Source organism: Erpetoichthys calabaricus, chromosome 7, assembly GCF_900747795.2.
Source record: "Erpetoichthys calabaricus chromosome 7, fErpCal1.3, whole genome shotgun sequence".
Classification (NCBI taxonomy): Eukaryota; Metazoa; Chordata; class Cladistia; order Polypteriformes; family Polypteridae; genus Erpetoichthys; species Erpetoichthys calabaricus.
In genome coordinates this window covers 11,206,492-11,232,128 of record NC_041400.2, presented here as the reverse complement: position 1 = coordinate 11,232,128, position 25,637 = coordinate 11,206,492, and the positions used below count along the sequence as shown (strand labels likewise).

Sequence of the window (25,637 nt, the reverse complement as noted above, 5' to 3'; positions counted from 1 at the left end):
ATAAAGTAGTTTTGAGTTACATTCTTTGTATGAATATGAATATGTGATATAGAATACATGACGTTGTTGAGCCAATACACATGTGAACATATTAAACATCACAAAAGACTAAACACTAATAAACACGGCATCATAAACATCAAATCCTCTTATAAAAATCCCACTGACAGTCCACAATGCATTAATTGTTCTCATTCTCAGTCGCATCTTCACCCAAACACTGCGGATATTAAGATAGCCGGTAAACTGGCATCCACCTACGGTACATACGTCAGCTTATACTGTCTATGAACACCACACACCGTCTTGGAGGAATTTCACAACAATGAATTACAGTGGATTTAATGTGGGTTTTTGACACTGATGAACAGAAAAAGACACTTTAATGTGTAAGTGAGAACAGATCTCTGCAAACTGGTTTATATTAATTAGAAATATAAAACACTAAACAATCAATCACTTAAGTATTCATCCCCTTCAGGTCAGTGTTTAGTAAATGTGCCTTTAGAAACCGTGCCAGCCTTGAGTCTGTGTGCACAGCTTTGCACATATGCACTCTGCTATTTTCTTCATTCTTCTTCGCAAATCTGCTCAAGCTCTGTGGGGTGTCATGGGGGTCACGAGTGAACAGGTTTTGCTTTGTCAGTGCAGCCGGAAATTCTCATTTGGACTAAGATCTGGACTCTGACTCGGCCACTTCAGGACATTCACATTGTTGCTTTGAAGCCCTTCCCGTGTAACTTTGGCTTCCTGCTCAGACTCGTCATCTTGCTCTCCTCCCAAGGCACAGGTTTCTTGCTGACTGCATCAGGGCTTCCTCCAGGATTTCTCCATATTTCTGCTGCATTGATTTTATTCTCATAATTTTTCCAGAGCCTGCTGCACAGAAGCATCTTCACAACATGATGCTATTAACTGCTATGCTGCCCACTTGACACACTTGAGATGGTATGTTTTTATAATGTACAGTGTTCAATCGTGACATTTATTCTTATGTTCAAAAATTTTATCAGTCCGTAGAACATTCATTCAGCTGACTTCAGAGTATTCAATGTGCTTTCCGGCAAACTCTACCCAAAATCTCCTGCACGTTTTTTCTATTTATTTCTTTCCCAAAAAGCTGTAACTGGCAAAGCACCAGGGCATCCATTGTTTGCACAATCTCTCCAACCTTGGCTACTATAGCTTCAAACATGTTCAGAGTTCGAACAGGTGTCTGGGTGGCCTCTCTCTCTCATTGTCTTCTCACACAATCACTTGGTTATTGAGCATGGCCTGCTTAGGGCAGATTTACAGCTGTGCCATACTCTTTCCATTTCTTCATGATTGATTGATATAAAAGAATATTCAGTGATCTCCATCCCCTGACTTGTGCTTTTCAAAGAGTTGCTTGGCATGCCCCTTTGTCTTCATTGTGTAGGTTAGGCCACCATATTGACATACATAAGCTGTACTTCCATATTTAGGTGCATTTAGACTACATTCAATGGAAATCCCAGACAGATGACCTCCATTTTACTAATTTTGGGAACCAGTTTGCTGTACTGGTGATTATTTAGATGTGTCATATTAAATGGAGTGAATACTTAGGCAATTAAATTTCTTCTGTTTTAAATTTGTGATTCATTTAGGCCACTTTGCAAAGGTTTTTTCTGACTTTGACATTAAAGAGTTTTTTAACTACAGTAGAGTCTCGCTTATCCGACCTTCGCTTATCCAACATTCTGTATTATCCAAAGTCCCACCGTAAAAAAAAAACAAACAAAAAAACGCATCAATTGACAACAAGAACTGCAAGTTGCGAGCATGAGCGTAGTCAATTTTTTGTTGCTAAGTTCATTTTTTCAGTTAAATTTTTCTGTTGTTTTGTTGTAAAACATGATTACAGTCGATTATGTGGCCAGCCCTCTCTGGCATGTATGCGCCTGTGTGTCTCTCTCTCTCTCTCTCGTGTGTGTGTGGGTGTGTCTGTGTGCCTGTCTCTCACTCTTTCTCGCGTGCGCACGTGTGTGCGCCTGTGTCTCTCTCTTGCGCGCACGCGTGTGTGTGCGTCTTTTGCACGTGTCTCTCTCGTGCGTTTGTCTCTCTTTCTCGTGTGTTTTTCTCTTGCGTGTGTGTGCAAGTGTCTCTCTCTCACGCGTGTGTGTAAGTGTGTCTCTATTTCTCTCGTGTGTGTGTCTCTCTTTTTCTCGCACGTGTCTCTCGTGTGTGTGTGTCTCTTTCTCACGTGCGTGTCTGTCAGTGTCTCTCTCTCGCGCTCTCTCTTGCTGCACAGAGAGAGACTGAACACGTGCGGAAATCATCGGCGCGCACAAACCGAAAGGGAAACTGGCTTGTTGGTATACCGAGTGTGTGGTCGTGAACAGATGCAAAAGTTTGGCAAACTTTTTGGTCATAATCCGATTTGTAAGTGTTCAGAGACGTTTGTGAACCAAGGTTCCACTGTATTAGGTTCATAATGTGTAAAATAACATAGTTTGATGTTTAATAGGCTTTTTCTTAACACCTCCCATTATCCGACATTTTCGCTTATCTGATGTTCTGCCGGCCCGTTTATCTCAGATAAGCGAGACTCTACTGTATTGTCAAAAAAAGCCAATCTAAATCCAGGATGACTCAATGTTATACAACAACAAAATTAGAAAACCAACAAGGGGTGGATATTTTATATTTATAGTCACTGTAGGTTAACGCCAGTATCAAAGTCCCAGAGACCTTGTGAGCTCTGCTGTATACTGAAATCTGCCCATAAACTTCCAACACATAATGCTGAATGTTGTGGCAATGTTTTACAGAATACCAGTCTCAAATTCTTCTTCTGACTAAACAACAATGCCAGAGCAGACCACGGACTGCTAAAAAACAAGAGAGCTTCCTCCTTTCCCCTCTCAGAGACTTTTTAAACAGAACGCAACTGGGTAATTAATTCAACCACGGTGACTCAGGCAGCTCCTTCTTAATTAAGGGCAATCACTCCTTGCACAACAATTCTAAGATAATTGAATCAATATATACGGAATAAAATGAGCAATTAGCCTAATACATGAGTACAGCTACAATTTCAGATGTTGATGTTTATATATTTATAATTCATTATATCTATTCTCAAGGAGCAGGGGTGAAAATGATATGTTTGAATTAGCACAGAAAATGCAACACCGATAAAATGTTTTGAAAAGACAAAATTGGCCAGGCATAAGAGATTAATAGAGTGTTTGTGTGTATTTTTTATCAGTGTTATTGTGTTATCTGCACAAGTATGTGGTTAGTTTTCATTTAGGGAAAGTCGATCCTTGCTTAATTATATACAGATAAATTTGGAATATAAAGAGTACACACAATGTGTTTTGGATAGCAAAAGCTGGTACCCTCACTGAGTACTCAAGCTATATACACAAAACTACATTTTTGTTTAAAAACACAGACATTAGTCCTTATTTTTGCCTTTTGTCCACAATACAACAGAGTTTTTACTCCCGAAAACAGAGACTTTTGACAATGCCTTCCAGAGCTGTAACTTTTGAAAACGCCTTGTGATGGGCGGCCGGGATGCTCCTACTGCATATGTTCTGGGGGAGCAACCATGGGCAGCTCAGTATCTCCCCCGGAACGCTTGGTGGCAGCCTCCCTGGCCGACGGTGATCCCCCAACCTCCTGCATGGCTCCATGGGAGATGGAGTCCTCCACAGCCTGGTTGGGAGCTGGGGTGGCCGTTAGGGGGTGCTGCCTGGAGTCAACAGCCCGGCTGGATGAGTTTTCAGCCCCACCCGGAAGTGCAATTGGGACCAGGTGGTCAAACACCTGGAACATTTCCGAGTGGGCTATAAAAGGGGCCAGCCACCACCACTCGACAGCCAGAATCGGGAGGAAGAGGACGAGGTTGCCTGGGAGGAGTGGTGGTGCTAGAGGAAGGATTGTTTGTGCTGTGTTTAAGTGCTTTGGGACTGTGTTGGGCCTGTGGGACACGGGGAAGACGTGTTCCATGGCTGAAGAGAAAAATAAAAGCCTGCGTGATTTTACATGTGCCTCTGTGTCAGTCTGTGCCAGGTCGGGCGCTATATAGCACCTTTATCACATCTGGCATAGTCGAGTGGTGGTGGCTGGCCCCTTTTATAGCTCACCTGAAGTGTTCCAGGTGTTTGACCACCTGGTCCCAATTGCACTTCTGGGTGGGGCTGAAAACTCGTCCAGCCGGGCTGTTGATTCCAGGCAGCACCCCCTAGCAGCCACCCCAGCTCCCAACCAGGCTGTGGAGGACTCCATCTCCCATAGAGCCATGCGGGAGGTTGGAGGATCACTGTCGGCCAGGGAGGCTGCCACCAAGCTTTCCAGGGGAGGTATTAAGCTGCCCATGGTTGCTCCCCCGGAACATATGCAGTAGGGGCGTCCCAGCCGGGCATGGGACCCGGCCGTCCATCACAGCGTTGTAATGTGGGTGAAAATGCAGACTTTTGAAATAGATAGATAGATAGATAGATAGATAGATAGATAGATAGATAGATAGATAGATAGATAGATACTTTATTAATCCCAAGGGGAAATTCAATTGAATTGTAGACCCTAATCACACTCCGACTTGTCTGTGCTTATTATGTGGCCCTTCCTTTTCTGATTGCTCAACAGAATCTCTCTTTGCCTGACTGGTCACCAATAACAGAAGAAAACAATATTCCAGCACAGTAGACACAGAAAAGTTGCTTTCCACGGCGCTTATTGTGTTACAATCGAGATGCATACAAGTAAGTATTCTATACAGTTTGAACACTGCATACATGTGCAAAAGATATAATTTATTCATTACTACAGTTCTGTAATACATCCTGTGGCCAGCAGTGTTACTATCACTTCAAGAGTTTTTCCACTGATACATGCATGGCCAGTGTCGGCAAATAGTCATGTACAGCTCTGGCTGCTGCAGTGTAGGTGGAGATACTTTTATAAATGAAGTGAGAATGCCAGTGTGGACAGAGATAATTTCCATTTAAAAAAAAATGCTGTTGTTAAATGCAAACTTAATAATGTAGATGTAGCCTTAGAGTGCAATACTCTTAAATGTTCTTCTTGCTGAGGAAAGTACAAATTGCAGAGCTGAGAGAAAACGTTGTTGGATCTTTAACAGGCAGTACGGTAAAAAGACTTGGAAGAAGGAGGAGGAGCAGATTCTTAAATCTACACTGCAGTTTAAACATGGAAATAACATTTTAATGAACAGGCCTAAAAATTATGCTGTGAGTGTTTTTTTTTTCTATTTTTCTTTCTAAAAACTGAAAATATTCAAACAGGGATCAAATCTGCCCAAACCATTTTGGTAAACTTTAAATCGGGTAGACAAACAATGGCCCACGGGCTGCATCCAGCCTATGGCATGGGTACGAGAGCCTATCAGACTACTTATAGAAATAAGTTATATTCCCAGCTTTCATTAGGTTGTCTTAACAAGATGATGCTAGTGTAAATGTATTATGTTGATTCAAAAAATAATTACGTAAGCCAAAATTTTACTATTCATATAGGGAGAGACCATGTAGATGGCAAGTGTGCATGTTTCTAGATGCTTGCCTGCATTTGTCTTGCATGCATCATTTTAAAGATATAAGTCTACTCACAGAGATTTCATCACTGGTAACCCTGAAGGCGGACGGCAGCTGTGACTCTGGTCAGTGCACAAATCAGCATTCATTTATAAATGTGAAAGGACATTAGAAGGGGCAAGGTTTTCCAGTAGAGGATTGACCAAAACAGATCATTCCTCCACTTCCACCTGTGCATTTGGTGAGACAAGGAGTAAAACGAATGTATTGGCAATGGCATCCCAACCATGACTTTGGTCAATTTGCGTGATCTTCAAATGCTTCTTTGCTGAGCTTGAAGATAATGAGCTCTTTTTAGCTTTGGTACAGTACTTTCAATTTATCGTCTCCATTTTTAAACTGCTTATACTCTATTTTACAGTAAACTCATTGGTGCCATATTAATGAGTGTATCATGTGCTCAATGCTATCAGGAGAGCCACAGGCACCGCATGTCCCTGACCTGGATAAGCAGGTTTGACAGATAAATGGATGAGTAAATTCATTTATTGAGATCACACTTTTACCCAAAGTGACTCACAAATGAGAATGTTACATTAATTGATCAATATGCCTGGGTAAAAATAACGATTTTCTGATTAATCGCTACTTTTCGTTTAAATGATTCGATATCAGTTCTTAAAGTCTCAAGATTGATTTTGTGAATCTCTATCCTGCTCAATTACTATAAGTACAATGTCACTTATCTTTGTTTTTTGGTATCCAATCTGGTAAATGGTGCTAATATGGCTGTTAAGGCTTTCTACTGAAAAAGTACTTTACTACTTAGCATGAAATTGTGTGTCCTCTTTAACTGAAATCAGTGTCTTAGACACTTAAATCAGATGTGTGGACTTGCTGGAGACTCAAACAAAGCCATATATAAGCTGTGCAGCTCAGAAGTTAATAATTATTATAACACATCAAATTTGAGAAATCACTTATACCGTCATTGAATCGGTCAACATCCAAACAAATCGAGCCTAAACAATCCACACTGGAGACATCGTTTAGCTCCAAGCTTTCGTTTATTTCACCCTGTGCCCAAAAAATAACAGAATCTATAGAAGTTTTTATCTGCAAAGATATGAGACCCTATAACGTACCTCACCCATCAAAGGAAGCAGGCAATTGTAGGAACTTTCAGAGCAGCCTGAGATACAAAAGAGATACTTGAAGTAGCTCCATAATAGCAGCGTTATCAGTCACAATGGCCAGTTCTTCTTCTTTTTTATGTTCCATGTATTCAATGCCGCTGTCAACAAGCATCAGCTCTAGATCCTCATTTTAAAATGTTTCCTTTTTGTCTGAGGAATATCAGGACACATTTTTGAGACTGATTAATGTGACTGCTATAAGTGAGCAACTGAAGATATGCGTAACTTGTGGAATTATAGAAAGACACGAGTCTTCCCACTGCATCCGACTATTTCAAGATTATTTTAAGTGTCCAACTGGGGAATAAATTTGGCTAACAGGTAAGCTGAAGTGTGTCTACATGGAGATTTATAACACACAAATAGGTTATTCAATAACATTTACTATTGTGACAGAAGTCCAAGGACCTTGCCCCACCGGGACGGTGTAAGAAGGGAAGGACCGGGAGAAGGGCAGAATCTTCCCTGGAACGTAAGAGGGCAACCACCCTGGACTGTATGGGGGCCACGGACTTGGACAGCCCAACCCTGTGGAGCAACGTGGCCACTGCCAGGGGACGCCTGGGCAGTTCCGGAACTGGGTTATGCAGCACTTCTGCCACACCCGGAAGTGCTGCTGGATGTTAACTGGGGAGCACCTGGAGCACTTCTGGGTGCTGTATGAAAGAGGCCGCCTCACTCCACTCGAGGGGGCGGAGTTGGGTGGAAGAGGGCGGAGCTTGTGAGGGAGGAGTTGGAGGCAGCAGAAGAACAGAGCGTTATTATTATTAATACTCTGTGCACTGTGGTGTGGCCTGTAAATAAACGCATATGTTTTGGGACATTCTGTGTCTGCCTGTCTGTCTGGGTCCGAATATTCCACACTATTTAAGAAGCAATATTAGATTATTTTATAATAATATTATTCGCAAGATGATATAGATATTTTATAAAGTAGATGCCATTGCATTGTATTAAAACAAGGAGCCCTTCATAATATGTGTGGGCTCTGATGTGGTAATACATATGTTAGTTAAATTATGGTGAATTTTGAATGAGTACAGTGTTGTGAAAAACAGCAGATGATATTTTGTTCCATATTACCAAAGGCTGCTGTTAACTGTTCATTACTAATCAAGTATGTCTTCTTAAATGTCATTCCATGCTTATGCATATGTGATGAAGTCACTATGTTGACACCCTTCACATAAAGTGCCACTGAAATGTGTCACATTATATTAATGTTCTCATGCATGGTTAAGTAATCCCTGAAAAAGCCATCACTTCTTCGGGGGTAATATATCAGTGCATGCTAATTCAGCCAAGATAAAATCGATATTGAATCAAATCTCATTATGAATTGAAATTAAATCAGGACATCAGTGCTGATACCCAGCCCTATTTACCAATCTTCACTACAACTGGATAGCATGCTAACTTAAAAGACTCAACCACACAGGAAGCAATCTTTTATCTGGTGTTCTCTCAAGAACAGAGTGGTCTGGTGATGTTACCTAGTCATTTCCAGATGCTAGATAATGCAACATTGTGTGAAGAAAAAAAAAAAAAAAAAATTAAATGTAAAAATGCACACGTAATTCGTTATAAAGAAAAATGATAAATTCATTATATAGAAATTGTGAATTTCCCCATGGGGATTAATAAAGTACTCTATCTATCTATCTATCTATCTATCTATCTATCTATCTATCTATCTATCTATCTATCTATCTATCTATCTATCTATCTATCTATCTATCTATCTATCTATCTAAATGCTAACAGGCATCACTGAAACATTAATTTAAAACATCATGACCAGAAAAACAGACAATGAGTGCAGGAAATAGAAAATGTGACAATGATAGGGCTAAGGCTGCTACCAGTGTTTTATCAGTGAGGGAAGAAAAAAAAATCTTACCAAAAAATACCATAACTGACAATTACGCTCACCCTGACAGTGGAGGGAAACAAAAGACATAGAGAGCCTCAACAAAGTATTCAGCACCTCAAAAATAGATATCTGCACATTTTATTGTCTCAGATTTTAAGCTTACAACACATCATAGTGGGCATCATGCCAGACCAAAAGAAACTCACTGAAAAGCCTCTCAGCAATTTGCTAAAAAGAAATTTAAAAAGGATTCCTCCCTATTCTTATAAATTCCAGGATAACTGGTTACCAGTTTCTTCAAGAATCCAATATAAAATTATTTTTCTCACCTTTAAAGCCCTTCATGAGTTAGCCCCTCATTATCTGTCAGAGCTGCTGCTTCCTTACACTCCTGCCCGTGCATTTCGAACATCGGACGCTAAGTTATTCACTGTACCTAAATACAGGTTAGAAACTATGGGTGGCAGAGCTTTCAGTGTGATAGCCCCTAAAATTTGGAATTCTCTCCCTCTCAGCCTTTGCGAGGACAAATCTATTATTAATTTCAAACTTCTGTTAAAAACACATCTTTTCAATGAGTATTATTCTTTTTCTTGTATGTAATTTCTACTGTCTTGTAGACATGTATGTATTGAATTGTAAAGTGTCCTTGAGTGTATGAAAGGCGCTACATAAATAAAAATTATTATTATAATAACACTGACAACATGACCAGCTTCCGCAGTTTGTTGATGGCCTCCAAAATGGTAGATCACTTGTTAATTTATGAGGATCAATCTTACCGTCTTTTGCTGAAATCCAACAGTACATTAGAGATTTTACACAAAGCAAACCAAAATGAGCATTCATAACAAGTCAAGGATAGAGTCGTTGAGGAACACAGAAGTGGGGAAAGGTAAAAGACCACCAAGTGGTGCAAAACAGAGCTCAGTGCAGTCTACAACACAAAACTGAGAAAGAAAATGAAACTATTGCCACAATGTCTAGGTCAGGGTGCCCCTCTAAACAAGAACGGTACTTGTCAGAGTGGCAAATGTCACATCAGTGGTCTGTGTGGCTGAGTATTTGACCCCAGGTAGAAATTTGGCTTTTTACAGAAGCTCTTTATATAAATATATTCAAGATTCTTTATTTGTCACATGCATAGTTATACAGGACAACACTCAGTGAAATGTATCCAAAGTGTTCTACTATCATAAATTACTAACCCCGATGTCGTCTGTAATTGAAGAAATAATAAATAAGGGAATTAAAAAAACGCAGTCTAGACAGAGCGGTCAGGAAGGCATCTGAATGTCGCCGCTCCATCCTCGTCCATACATAAATACATACATAAGTAAATAAATAAATATATATAAACACACACACACACACACACTCCCTTGGTGTGAATACACATCGGAATGACTATAAAGCAAGAAAATTAAAAAATTTCTGACTTGGCTGTCACAATCCCAGTGAGGTATTATACAGACATATTGCCTTTTGGTATAAAGGACCTCCAGTTGCATTTCTTGACACACTTCTGCTGAATAATTGCTGTCTGAAACTCTTCAGTGTTAGTGTGTCAGAGAAAGGACGTGCAACATTGTTCATAATGGTTCTCAGTTTTGTTTCAATTACCTCTAGGGGATCCCGATAGTGTCCTATAACTGAGCTTGCCCTTTCTGCAGAAGTCAGTGTGGATGACTGGAGATGCCAATATTCTCAAAGACAAAAAAGGCTTTTGTAGAAGAGTGGCAAGGAAGAAGACCTAGCTGAAAAGAAAAAAAAAATATCTTTGTTGCACTGCAAAGATGTGCAGGTACGTTTTTTCATCTGATCAGACTAAAGTGGAAGTTTTTAGCTTGAGCATAAAATGATAAATGTGGCATAAATCTAACACTACACATTAGTCTGATGACCCTGTCCCCACTATACAATGTAGTGGTGGCAGCATCATGTTGAGGGGATGTTTGTCAGTAGCAGGGATAGGAAATCTGGTCAGGAGTGATGAAGGAAGAAGAATAATACACAACACAGGAAAAATCACAGAGGGAAACTCGTTGCCCTCTGTCTAAATCTTAAACTGGGGAAGAAGTTTGTCTCTTAACAAGACAATGACAACGCAGTGATGATGAAGTGGCTTGAAATGAAGAAAATTGAGCCCTGATTTAACCACATCAAACATTTAGGTTGAGGCCTAAAAATTGCTGCAGTCTGTTGCACCCCAACAAAGCTTGAGTCATCCTGCAAGGAGTAACAGGCAGATCAGGCTTACTATTGTATTCTACAAAATTAAAAAAAAGACTAATCCAAGAAGACTGGTCGCTGGATGTGCTGTGAGAGGTGGCTCAGCCAAGCACTGAACGGCGTGGAGGGTCGGGGGATACGTACTTACAAACCTGTGGGCATTTTGGTTTTTGGAATTTTTTTAGTGGTTTATTTAAACTTTCTTTCTTTCATGGGCAGCACGGTGAAAAAGTGTGTTTGATTTACACAAAAATATTTTCCAGCCAAACCAATCAAAATCTCAGATAATCATTTATGTGAATAACAGGTGAGGACTGAATACTTTTTCAAGGTACTCTATATTTTTGTCAGAAACACCCTTGTACCAAAGCGCTTAATAAAGTGACATTAGTGTCATTTCTCACAGGAAATGTGTGTCTGCGTGAAGCACTTCTATATTATGGCTTACCATGGTTAACGTAGCTTTTTTTTTTTTTCTAACTTCTCTCTCCTTATCTTTGCACAGTCAAGTGTCTGACAGAGGATTAAAGATGCTGTATGACTGAGGCTTGTCTTTGTATTTTTAGCCTAAGCTCCTTTTTTTCAAGTTAAAGTTAAAATGTTCACATACAGCCTCTGCACATTCTGAAAACAGAACATTAGATAAACTTTATTAATCCTATGGGGAAATTCAAAAGTGTAACACGTATAGTGGTGCTAGAAACTTTGTGAATCCTTTAGAATTTTCTCTATTTCTGAATTAATATGACCTAAAACTAAATAAACAGAACCAAACTAATCACATAATACAGGTAATTTATATTTGTTCATGTATTTACTGAAGAAAGTTATCCAGAGTTACAAATCTGTGTGTGCAAAAGTAAGTGAACCTCTAGGCTTATCAGTTGTGATATATGGCCGGCAGTTTATCCCGGCCAATACCCCCAGGCCGCCAGATGGAGCCCTCCCTGAGACATTGGAGTTTTAATGCACAGCCCTGCTGGATACCACGGGGGCCGCAAGGGGACGCTGCAGGGAGGCCCAGGGACTTCTATTTGCCTTATAACCTGGAAGTACTTCCCAGACGAGGGGACAGAGGCAATGATGTACTTCCGGGTTGAAGAAAAGGAGTTTTCATTCGACCCGGAAGTGTCGCACAGTTACATGGACAGAGAGAGAGAAAACACTTCCGGGTCAAGGACTATAAAGGATTATGGGAAACCCAGCAGAGCGAGCCGAGGGTGACTGAGCTGCTGGGAGGTGTGGAGGATTGATTATTGTTTATTATATTGATTTATTGGAGTGTTGTGCAGTGGAGGGTGCTTTGTGCACATTATTATTATAAAATAAATAACTCTTGGACTTTTTATCTGGTGTCTGGTCCGAGGGTTCAAGGGGACGACAATGCCCCCTATCTGTCACACAGTTCATTTGAAGTTAGGCGTTTCAGTCAATGGGATGACAATCAGGGGTGTGTGTGTGTGTGGGAGGCCTTAACCCAATGTAGAGTACATAAACCCAGGCTTTCCCTATTAAAGTCTTTACCAAACAGGATTGTGGGAGTTTGTCAAGTCTTGATAAAAGAAGATTTCTGAGAACCTCAGGAAAAACAGTCATTGATGCCTAGAAGGCTGGAAAAAAAATAACAAATTTATTTCTAAAGAGTTTGGACTCCACCAGTCCACTGTCAAGCAACTTGTGTAAAAATTCAGTTTCCCTCCTTTTATATCCCATTCAGCAATATCGCCTACATAACAATTTTGATCTGCGTCTGCACAGTCATATCTAGCTGTGGTGCAGACTGACACGCCCAAGCACATACTTTCTTTCCACACCTTCCATGGTCCAGAAAAAACCAGGCCATTGGCTGCATTCAGCCATACGATGCCCAGGTCTGGTCTGATACAATTCAGTGCTTGACAGTAATTCCTCGAGTTAATGGATACCACCTTAACATAATTCAGGTATAATGAAGAAAACCTGCACATCCAAGTTCTGCCTTCGAGAAATTGTAAAAATCTGATAAATCTCAACTGAAACTAACTAAACATGGTTCTTTCCCTTTTACCACCTCTAAAGTCCCATTAAGCTGTCTGCTTTCCTAAGGAAACACTGCTAGAAGCTATGTGCTTACATTTGTGTGAAGAAGGTCTATTTCGTATTTTATAATGCATACACTGTGGCAACAGGGGAAAGTGCTTAAAATGTTCACATTGGTTTAAACTTTATAAGTACACCGGACAATCGGTGGAAACATTGTATGCCCAGGTCACTAATCACTAATATAAGCACTCCCAAGCAATAAAGTAATAAAACAGACATAGTCCAGTCTAGCCTGAGTGCAACAGCAAGGGGTAAAACAGGAGAAATCAACTGGCTTCAAGTGTGAAAGAAGTCTGCTCAGTGAAAGGGAAACAGGCTGGAAAATTGGAACTGGGAATCTGTTAAGAAGGGCACTCATAAACATGATAGCATCCATATCAAAAATAATCTTAAAATCTTTTAATTTCAGGATTCAGACAATTATGTACAAGAAGAATTTAGGTTGACATAGGTTAGGGCCATAAACAGAGCAAAACCCAATTTTATCCCCACCACCACCTGCCTTCTGATATAAAGAGGCAAAACCTCTTAAAGTCATGAGAGAGTTTTCTTTATTCTCACTGAAGACAATACTCCTTTTTCTCTTCTGCATATGATAAATATTTACAAAATTATCTGAAATAATGTAAACCACAACTATATTAGGTTTCACGAACAACAGGCATTTGGACAAGCTTGCAACCAAAGGTTTACCTGAATTGACTTGAAATGGGTTGTAGAGATGCTCTGATCAGATTTTATAAGGCCGATATCAATCACCAGTTTCATGGTACTCGATCTGATGATTCCAATTCCGATTTCTTTTTCCTTTATCCCTTTGAAAAACTTTTTACACTCTTTTTAAGCTCCTGCATAACCAGATGTACAGAAGCCTTATGTCCTATATTAACGTATATTTTTATAAATTATAGACTATAGGTAGGTTTATAGTTCTACTAGGTCCTGTAGGTTTATTGTTCTACTAAAATAAAACTTCCATAAAACACATACTAATAAAATATATGCAAACACATTTATCCATAATACACGTGGCATAAATAAAATAAACTGCTTCTCATAATTACAAACTGTAATATTGTTTGATTTTTTTCTGTAATGTCCCTATCTAAAATAAGGCTTCTTAATGTTTTGTGTACACACGTTACTTACCATGTCCAAATTCTGCATGATATCTTGAAAGGAAGGATGCGTTCTGAACTGCTCAAACAGTTCACGTTTATAGAGAAGGGCATAAACCAGGTTGGGGTTGTGATGTAGAGAGCTGGTTAAACAGGAATTGATGATTTCCAGCATCATGCGGATCACTTCCTCAATTACATTTAAATCCTGGGCCTGTCGGAACAAAAGTAAAAACAAAGGAAATGAGAGAAGTGATTCACAAAGACAATAAACAAAAAGCTTTTGTTGGAAACAGGCAATTCAACCTAAATATGAAGAATATAACCACTTGGTTTCCTACCTGCAGGACCAGATAAAAAGACATTTAAGAATACTAGGTGACTGAGTACATAATTTATGTTTATTGCTTTTTTATAATCATACATTGCACTCTCAATTAAAAATTTCAAACTGTAATTCTGGAAGATTCCCTGTGATCGCCTACAAACAGAAACACATGATTAAACATGCAGTTAGAAATACTGTACGTGTCAAATATTAAAAGAATACGCCACCCAAAAATTATACTCTTTTTATATCTTATTTACCCCATGTGGTTTGTAGTGACGGCCTAGAAAACTTTTAACTTTATGTTTTATTGGAGAATGGAGGTAACAAACTTTTTGATGGAATAGGCATCTATGAAGACCAATGCTGGGCAAGGCTCAGATACAAGAACATTGAATGATTTACACAAAAGAAAACTACAGGGTGATTCTAATGGGTAGGGCCCTGAGTTATGATGTATCACTATCTTAATAATGAAGCAATCCAAAAGAAATAAAGATTACAGTATTCTTGGATAAATGTACTCTGTTGAGATTGTCGGCGGGCAGTAGAACATTGGCGTTAGTCTACTGGACTGGTGCCTACAGCAAGCTCTTGTGTACATGAAGTTAATGCATTGGCAGTTCCTCTCTAAATTCAGTACAGGGAAGGATGGCGTATACGATTGAGCAGAGGAACATTTTTGACGTCTTTGTGAATGAACTGGATGACCGTGAGATCAGTGAAGGTTATTTCCAGCAAGATGGGGCAACCTGTCACACGTCTGTTCGCAGCATGGCACAAATTAAATCATTTTTTTTTTATCAATCAAGTCATTTCAAATGGACAATGGCCACCTCGTGATTTCTTCCTTTGGGGAGCACTGAAAGGAAAAGCGTACATGAACAAGCCTCGCATTCTGGAAAAATTACAGTGAAACGCTGAACTGCAAATTGCTGCCATTACCCCTACGATGCTTGCTTATACCTTTTCCAATATGGAGCACCGTGTCGATCTGTGTTTGCAAGAAGAAGGTGACCATTTCCAACACTGAATGTGATTGGATCATTTATACAACTATCAAGGTATGCGCTGTCAATGCAGTCACACTTAGAAAGAGCACTGGAGATAATTGTGAATTTTACTTAACTTTCAGAAGTTGTGGAAAACCAAATAAAAGAGCCAAACATTGTGATATTTAATTTTGTACACTGATTTGTCTTAAATATTGTATCAAAAAATTCATCATATTGCACAAAATACATGAGTCTACCATTAGCAAGAGGATGCATAAATTCGATCTACATGGGAGGTGTACCAGATGGAAACATTTACTGTCCAGAAACAAAATCAGGGCTAAAGACTAAACTTGCATGTGGCAAAGACCATGACTTCAGGAACAATGTGCTCTGGACAGACAAGGGAAAGATAAGACATGTTTGGTGAAAACCAAAGATAGCATTTGACCAGAAAAACCTGACACCAACTGATGGTTGAAATGTTACGAGATGAAGGCTGCTTTGCTACATCAGGAACCGGGCAGCTCACCATCATAGAATCCACTAAGAATTCTTCATTGTACCAAACAGTGCTTGAAGATAATCTGAGACCTCCTTTCAGAAGACTGAAGCTCTAGTGAAAGTGGACCTTGCAACATGACAACGGCTCTCAAAATACCAATACAGTAATCCCTCGCTATATCGCGCTTCGCCTTTCGCGGCTTCACTCCATCGCGGATTTTATATGTAAGCATATTTAAATATATATCGTGGATTTTTCGCTGCTTCGCGGGTTTCTGCGGACAATGGGTCTTTTAATTTCTGGTACATGCTTCCTCAGTTGGTTTGCCCAGTTGATTTCATACAAGGGACGCTATTGGCAGATGGCTGAGAAGCTACCCAGCTTACTTTTCTCTCTCTCTTGCGCTGACTTTCTCTGATCCTGACGTAGGGGGACTGAGCAGGGGGGCTGTTCGCACACCTAGACGATACGGACGCTCGTCTAAAAATGCTGAAACATTATCTTCACGTTGCTATCTTTTGTGTAGCTGCTTCCTGAAACGACATGCTGCACAGTGCTTCGCATACTTAAAAGCTCGAAAGGCACGTATTGATTTTTGATTGAAAAACAAACTCTGTCTCTCTCTCTTTTTGTCTGCTCCTGACAGAGGGGGTGTGAGCTGCCGCCTTCAACAGCTTTATGCCGCGGTGCTTCGCATATTTAAAAGCAGCCCTATTGATTTGTTTGCTTTTCTCTATCTCTGTGACAGCCTGTGCTCCTGATACGCACTTCTTTGAAGAGGAAGATATGTTTGCATTCTTTTAATTGTGAGACGGAACGGTCATCTCTGTCTTGTCATGGAGCACAGTTTAAACTTTTGAAAAAGAGACAAATGTTTGTTTGCAGTGTTTGAATAACGTTCCTGTCTCTCTACAACCTCCTGTGTTTCTGCGCAAATCTGTGACCCAAGCATGACAATATAAAAATAACCATATAAACATATGGTTTCTACTTCGCGGATTTTCTTATTTCGCGGGTGGCTCTGGAACACAACCCCCGCGATGGAGGAGAGATTACTGTACATCCACCAAGGAATATCTGAAAGGAAATTAGAAGACGGTTTAACTTTCCAGCTCAGTTTCACAATTCCAAGGTAACACCTGCTCACTCATTTTGTGACTGCCCAAAACATGCTACCTGACAAGACGATGCCTGTGCAAAGGCTTTACAGGTATGGTGAGTTCAGACAAAATCGATCATTCTTTTCTTTTTTTCATTCTGCTGTGGTATGTAAACATTCAATATCAGACGGACAAGCCTCTCTACTGTTTGTCAGATCCAAAATACCCGTGGTTCTTTATTCCGCATAGCTAAATTATATGCATTGTACTTCCAGATGAATGCTCGATTGACAGTCCTCTCACAAACTCAAATCCACCCAACAACTTATGACAAAATCAAACTTTTTGCAGACTGGTTGGTCTGAGTCGCTGGGTAAGTCTTCATGATTGGTGATTGTCGGAGTGCACCATGACTGCCTGAGTAAATAAGATTACGTAAAAGTAGTCTGTGACTGAAAATCAGTGGGAAAGTCATGTAATGTGATGTAGCCTCAAGGCATCACACTTTTAGTTAAAGGTCTGCTGCTTCGGATGTGAGACCCTGACTGAATGACTTAAGCTATTAGCGTCCCAGGCATGTAAAACAGTTGGAAGTTGCACTGGAGAAAAGTGCTGGCTAAATTAACAATAATCCTGGAAGGGTTCATCAAAGGCCATTTCCCTCTAAAGTCCATATTTGTGAGAGGTGCAAAGAAACTGAAGCACAAAGCAAATAGTCACAAGGACAAACAGAATGTGCAAAATTTCATAGACAAAGAACTGAATATGAGCAAGTCCTTGAATACGTGCAGCTGCAGTACAGATCACTGTAGTACTGTGATGCACAAAACTACACAATTTCTTTCTAGTTGCTGAAAGTCCATTGTTAGTGCAAAAAAAACAAAATCTGGGCCACATACTGTACTGTTTTTTTCTGAAGGAGGACACTCCGATTAGGTAAAGCCATACTGCATATCCAGGAGAGCAGAAAACGGCCTTAACTCATGGGTTTTTCCAACATGACACAATCAATGAATCTGCTGAAGCTCACTGATTAATGATATTTTCCTTAGTTACTAGAGTCTGTTTATTATAGTGGTGGAGTTAAATAAGTAACTTATTCAGGGGAAATTTTGTTAAGAAAGTTAAAATAATTTATCATTTACAATATGTAGAGTGACATCTGATTAACAGCCTCCATCAGTCAATATCTGGAAACACCAACCCAAATGTTATAACACAAGTCTTGAAGCTTCTGCATTTCCTTTATAAATATTGTGAGGTAAAAGGCAAATTAAATGAATTGCTTGGGCAGCAGGATTTGAACACATTACCTCAGGCTGTCCAGTCCTTCTTTAACAAATCTAGCTACAACTAGCGATACAAAAATTTTCATTGTGGTATTGATATCAGCTTTAGGACCTCAGTACTGGACCTACCCAGTGCGGTGCACAATCTCGTTCTCCCCTGCTGCGCCACATAATCACGCATCTCCATGCCTAGTTGCACTCCATGCTGATACAATCTGTGGTCCCCCTTTACATTCTTGAGTGCTTCCAGGTAGGGTGGGAGATGTTGAATAGCAGTATGCCCCCCAGTGGAGTCATCAGCACATTAAAGAGTTTGGGTTCCTCATGAAGTCTACGGCACAGAAATTGTCACCCATGGAGTCTCCAAAACATCGAGGAACACAATAATGAAGAGTTAAGTACAAGGTCTTTGAAAAGTAGCATTTACTACTTATGCAAAAGTGATGGTTCAGTACTGGCTATTCCACAAAACCCTAGCGGATGGATGGATGGATGGATGGATGGATGGATGGATGGATGGATGGATGGATGGATGGATGGATGGATAGATAGATAGATAGATAGATAGATAGATAGATAGATAGACGGACACTTTATTAATCCCAAGTTATAACAAAACTATGTACATTCCTGGTTGATATCACAAAATATTAAGTGATTCAGATGTGTATCATCTAAGAAACAACTGTATTATGTTTAATTTAAGGTATAAGGTATTTTATCTTATGTATAATTAAATCAAACTGGTTAGAGGGCGGCACGGTGGCGCAGTGGTAGCGCTGCTGCCTCACCGTTAGGAGACTGTAACGTTCGCTTCCCGGGTCCTCCCTGCGTGGAGTTTGCATGTTCTCCCCGTGTCTGCGTGGGTTTCCTCCGGGCGCTCCGGTTTCCTCCTACAGTCCAAAGACATGCAGGTTAGGTGGATTGGTGATTCTAAATTGGCCCCAGTGTGTGGGTGTGTTTGTGTGTGTCCTGCAGTGGGTTGGCTGGGATTGGCTCCAGCAGACCCCCGTGACCCTGTGTTCGGATTCAGCAGGTTGGAAAATGGATGGATGGATGGTTAGATAGACTACATTGAAAGTACAGGCCCCAAAGTACAAAATCAATATAACAAAACTGAGTACCACCGTGATATGCAGTTTAGGCTAATTGCATGAACAACGTTATAAAATGACCTATGAACACCACGGAATTCCCAATTTTGCCCTGAGAGGAGTCTAATGCAACATGGCTCTATGTGATAAGAAATTGCCGGAACAATTAAGAAACCAGATTGTGAGATTTTATATAGATGGGAGAGGATGCAAAAGCATCCATATACTATTGAACAGAAGTCAAAATGCATTTGCAGTACTAGTTAGGAAGTATGAGAAGAGCCACAGTACCAAGAACAGATGGCGCAGTGGCAAGCAATGAGAAATGACAAAATGCACAACCCGCTATTTACAAAACCTTCCAGTGAAAAACAGATGGGCAAGTACTTCTGACTTGGCACAAGGATTAACTGTGGAAATTGGTGCTTCAGTGACTGCTCAGGAAGTCCTAAGAACAGTGAATTCAGTCAGCCTCTACAGATGATGTCCCTTGAAGACAACCATTGCTCAAAAAAGTCACAAAAACTGCAAGAGTAAACTTTGCCACAGATTATAAAATCTACGGAAGCTTGTTCCTGCTACTCAAAACAAAATTTTTTATTGCATTATCTCACAATAATTTTTGCATTACTTTGCAAACATATTGCTTGCTGCGGTCATTTGTCATCTGGTACGTGTGTGCTCCAGTTGTCTAGTAACAGTTAAACAGTTAGTGAGGAAGAAGTTAAACACATGTATAGTGTGCAATCAAGTGACAAGAAGTGAACAGATGTTATAGTCATATAACGTCATTTAATCATATATGTGCTGAGGGGTAAATTTAATGAGCCCAGTTTAGGGTCATACAGAACCACTGAATATCACATTAACACTGGAATGTTTTGAACTATCATTGCTTCAAGTAGAGCTGACTGCCCAGCCAAACTGACTAACAGGGGAGAAAGGCCTTGGTAGAAAAGGTGACCAAATGTAAGCCTCTCCTCTGTAAAAGGCACATCAGGGAGGTGCGGTCAGGGGAGGCAGGTGAGGCTCATGAAAAGTAAAAAAAATACTAATAACGATAACATAAAATAAATGTGTCCACGGGTATGTGCTATAAATTTGTTTTCTGTATGATTCCAATAATTTTGATCATTTTTATAGTTAAAATCATGGAATTGCCACATATCCTGTTCAAATACAGGGGAGAAACACGAGGTGTGGCAGCAATGAGCCTCATCTCCCCTCGGACTGCGCTCTCCTCACACACTGACGGGGTTGATGCATGTGATTGGCACGTGCCTGTTGCTGTCTCTCTGTATGTCGCCAATCTAATGTTTGCAGACACGTTTATTATACACCCTGACGTTCCACAGTCTGGCTAATATCTTTAATGAATGTCTATGACATATTTAGTTTTGCTGATCGGACATAAAACCGCAGCGAAAAAGGCACAAGGTGAGTGAGGCCGACAGTACCGTGCCGCCCTGAAGGAGGCGCATGTGAGCCCAACCGGTGCTCGTTGCTGCTGCTCTTCTACGCAGAGGCTCTGGGCGTCAAGAAGTTAGTGATATCAGAAAGTCAAGTGCACTTCAACAGTCTGCTTATTTTTATTTTTTGTTCCGACTTGACTGCCAAAATGGAAGATTAAGATTTTTTAAACTAAAGGAAAATAAGGAGGATTTTTACAAGAAAGTGACAGAGATTTTCGTGGAGAAGGATAGACGCATGGACTTCATTTACAAATAAAGGTAAGACCATACATGGTCTTCAATTTTATAAAAAATGGGATCAGACTATGAAAAAACAATCTAATATTTAAAAACTTAATTTTGACCTTAAATAAAATATTCTTTTCTTGTTTTTGTTATGCCTTTGTATTAAAATTGATGAAAGCATCAGAATTAAAAGCTTTTAAAAACAACTAACAATTCCAATTAAGGTCAAAGTTGAAATCTGTTTTTTGGTACACCACTCAATACTTTCATTTGTATTGAATGAGTATGAATTGTGGAATTGCAACAGCAAATGTAGAAAACACGGAGGGTGCAGAGTAAATGCGCTCTCTGTCGCCGCTATAAATGTAATGTTCTTTCACGTAAAGAATGCTGATGAGATATGAAACATAACCAGTAGTCAATGTGCATGCTGCCAGCTGAATAGTGAATAAAATACTCTTTTGGGTTCATATATTTGAAAATCTGACCCTGACACAGCCATGAACCTCACCGCACATCACTAACACACATTAAAGCCCACTTGATGTTTGCAAAAAAGATACCCGACTGTGAGAAAAACAGATTCTCTGGTCTGAGGAAACAAAGAATAGCATCATGTCTGGAGAAAGCCAGGCACTGCTTTCACCTGCACAATGAAATTCCAAAGGTGAGACACTGTGGTGGCAGCAACCAGCTACAGGGTTGGGACTGTGAGACTAATCAGGGTCAAAGGAGAGCTGAGCGGCGTAAAGTAAAGCGATAACCTTAACATAAACCTGCAACAGAGCACTGTGTACCTCAGACTGGACTGAGGGTTCAACTTCCAACAACACAATGGACCCTAAGCAAAGAAAACACAAGAGTGGCTTAGGAACATCTCTGAGAATGTCTTTGAGTGGCCCAGCCAGAACCTGCACTTGAACTAAATCGAACATCTCTGGAGAGACCTAAAAACAGCTGTTCACCGATGGTCTCCATCCAACCTGGCAGAGCTTGAGATGATCAGCAGAGAAGAACACCCAAATCTATCTGTGTGAAGCTCATCACGTCAGACCCAAAAAAACATCCAAGCTGGAATTGCTGCCAAAGGAGCTTCGACCAAGTACTGAATAAAAGGTCAGATTACTTCTGTCAATGTGATTTTTCAGTTTTTTTCATTTTTAATATATTTGCAAAAAATTGTAAAATCCTGTTTTTGCTTTGTCGTTCTGGGGTATTGAGTGTTGTTTGACGAGGGAAAAAAATGAATTTACACGATATTAGCACTGGGCTGCAACAAAACATATTGTAATGTGAGAAACTGAAGGCATCTGAAGACTTTCTGAATGCACTGCAAGATTTTATGGTCAAGACAAATGGCTGAGCAAAAGCTCACTGGTGAAAAGAGTGATTTGTAGAAGAGGCTAAAAACAATAATCGGTAAGTTGCTGACTGATGAAATTCTAAAATAAAAAGAAAGGAGCACCATAAGGACAATTGACAAAGCATTTAAACCATCATTATTGTTGAAATAATTAAAAAATGAATCTCTAATCACCTGTGTAAGTGCCACACTGCTGTACAGACAGCTTCACAATCAATACAGTGAACTCCATAATGTTTGGAGCAAAGACACATTTCTTTTTGATTCACGCCTTTACTCCAGAGTTTAAAATTACAAATCAAACAATTCAGAAGTTGTGATTAAACTGCACATAGCAGACTTTCATTGAAGGGGATTTGCGGACATTTCGGTAACCCCATTTCAGGGTACCAAATTGTTCGGGACAACTGGCGTCACAGATGTTTGTTATTCATCAGGTGAGTTTCATTGCTTCTTAAGGTACCTGGGCTTGCTACTACCCTTTGGGGTCTATAGTTGCCATTGTTTAACATGAGGACAACAGTTGTGTCCATGAAAGTCAAAGAAGCCATTATGAGGCTGAAGAACAAGAATAAAATCATTTGACATATCAGTAAAACCTTCGGATGACCGAAATCAACTGTCTGGAATATCATTAAGAAGAAAGAAGGAGCTGGTGAGCTCAGTAATAGCAAAGGGACTGGCAGGCCAAGGAAGACCTCCACTGCTGATGACAAAAGAATCCTCACCATGGTAAAGAAAAAGCCCCAAAAGCCTGTGTGATAGATCAGAAACAGTCTTCAGGAGGGAGATATGGATTTGTCAGAGACGACTATTAGCACAAAACGTTATGAACAGAAATACAGAGGCCACACGGCAAGATGGAAACCACTAGTTATCCACAAAAACAGGATGGCAGGATTACAGTTTGAGGAAAAAGGACTTTAAAGAACTTGTAGAATTCTGGAAAAAAGTCTTGTGGACAGACGAGACAAAGATGAACCTCATCAGAGTGATGGCAAGAGCAAAGTGTGCAGATGAATAGGAACTGTCCGAGAACCAAAGCAGACCACCTCATCTGTTAAACTTGGTGCTGGGCATGTACTGTATGGCTGGCACAGGTCCTGGCACACTTGTCTTCATTGATGATGGAACTGCTGACGTCAGTAGCATAAAAAATTCTAAGGTGTGTAGAAACCTCTGATCTGCTCAAGCCCCAGTAGATGCCTTCAAACTCAGTGGATGGCGCTTTATCCAACAAGATAATGATCCAAACATACTGCTGAGGCAACATGGGAGTTTTACATAGCTAGAAAATGGAAAATTCTTGAATGGTGAAGCCAGTCAACTAATTTAACCCCAATTGCATATGTCTTCCATATGCTGAAGATAAAACTTAAGGGGACAAGCCCCTTGGAAATGAGTAGGAGCTGAAGATGGCTGCAATAAAGGCTTGGCATAGCATCGCCAGAGAAGATCCTCAGTGATGTCTATGAATGGCAGACTTCAAGCAGTCAGTGCACGTGAGGGGTATGAGACAAAGTCCTAAATGTGACGGCTTTAATAGTCCTGCCATTGCCACGTGCCAAATATTATGGTTCCCTGAAATGGGGGGACCATGTAGAAAAAGAGTTGTGTGATGAAATGTCTGCAAACCCCCTTCAATGAAAGTCTGCAATGTGCACTTTAATCAGGTCTGAATTGTTTCATTTGTAATTTTAAACTGTGGAGCAGAGAGTAGATCATTAAAAAAAATGGGTCGTTGTCCCAAACATTATGGAGTGTACTGTATACAGTACTGATTAATATTTTTACTATTCTCTATTCTCTTTTTAAATCTTATCGAATTCAATTTTTGGATTCCCTTTTTTTATAAATTACATCCATCCATTTTCCAAATTCTAAGCAGGCCACGGGGAAGCTGGAGGCTATCCCATCAAACACAGGGACCAAGGCAGGTATAATCCTTGGACATAAATTAAGAAAACATGTTCTATTTTTGTTGCAGAAATATTCTAAGCACAAATCCATTTCCTTATCTTGGTGACGATTCGAATTTTGTAATTATTAGCATTTAATAAAAATAAGAGATAAAGACTAATGAGGATAACGCAAAGTCCTGAAATAAATAAACAGTAGTAGGAAAAAGACGGATCAGACCAGCATGAGAATAAGGAAACAGTAGAGCGCTGTCAAAGCAGATAAGCAGGTTTGTTCCTTTCTTCCTCTTTGACTCAAATTATAAGACCAGTATCAGACTCAGACACGAGAGGCGTCAGGGCTGATAGGGTAAGGGTCATAAAAACCGTGTAGTAAACACTCTTATCAGCATTCACTTTTAAAGCTTTGCAGTGGTGAACTGCTCAGATATGTCACATGCTTTTTTTCCCCCCTTTCATAGTGAAATTACTCTTCAGCTACACCAGACACCAGCTGGCGTCCACCAAGTCTACATTAACAGATAATCTGGAAAATGAAGATAATAATAATCTGTGCAAATAGCCCCGTCTCAATGAAGACATTTCCTTTCAAGAAACACTATTATCTAGGGTTGCAGCATTAAAAGTAATTAAAGTAGAAGAAAAAGATGTTTACAGAAAAAAAAAATACATAAGAAATAAATCTTTGTGAGAAGCAAGTGACTCTTGCATTTGACCTCTTAACCAATGCTTCCACTTTCTTCACCATGCTTAGCCGAGAAGATGACTCAAATCTGGACGAGCTTGAAAAGCTCATTTTACTTACTGTGTCTGTCACACTGTGATCAAAGCAGCAGTAAAAATCACTGCAAGTTTCTTTACAGCAGTTGACCATTCTATGCCAAAGTCGGACAGCAACAATAAGTTTCTATCATTCTTTATAAGAGATGAAAGGGACGCAGTAGGATTAAGCATACGCACAAATGCAACATCTGCTTTTTGCAGATGACACGATCCTTTGGCTTCATTTGGCTGTGAACTGCAACCGAGCTTGAAGTGGCAGGGATGACGATCAGCACCTCCAAATCTGAGGCCACAGTCCTCAGAAGGAAAAAGTAGATTAGCTTCTCCAAGTGGGAAGTGAGCTGCTGCCCCAAGTGGAGGAGTTTAAGTACCTCAGGGTCTGGACCATGAGTGGGGGGAAAAGGGATCGTGAAAATGATAGATGGATGGGGACAGCGAAGGCAGACACTATACCGATCCATAGTGGTGAAGAAGGAGGTGGTTCAGAAGGCGAAGCTTACGATTTACCAGTCAACGTGAAGAAGGAGCTGGT

General features: G+C 40.1%; 1 protein-coding gene across 3 annotated transcripts in view; it reads right to left on the bottom strand.

The window, feature by feature from the left end:
• Positions 1-25,637, bottom strand: part of dym (dymeclin) — a 457,039-nt gene that overhangs the window by 105,223 nt on the left and 326,179 nt on the right. For all 3 annotated transcript variants that reach the window (XM_051929784.1, XM_051929783.1, XM_051929785.1), the window contains one exon: positions 14,064-14,246. In XM_051929784.1, the coding sequence (XP_051785744.1) occupies positions 14,064-14,246 (183 nt within the window). The remainder of the gene's footprint in view (positions 1-14,063; positions 14,247-25,637) is intronic.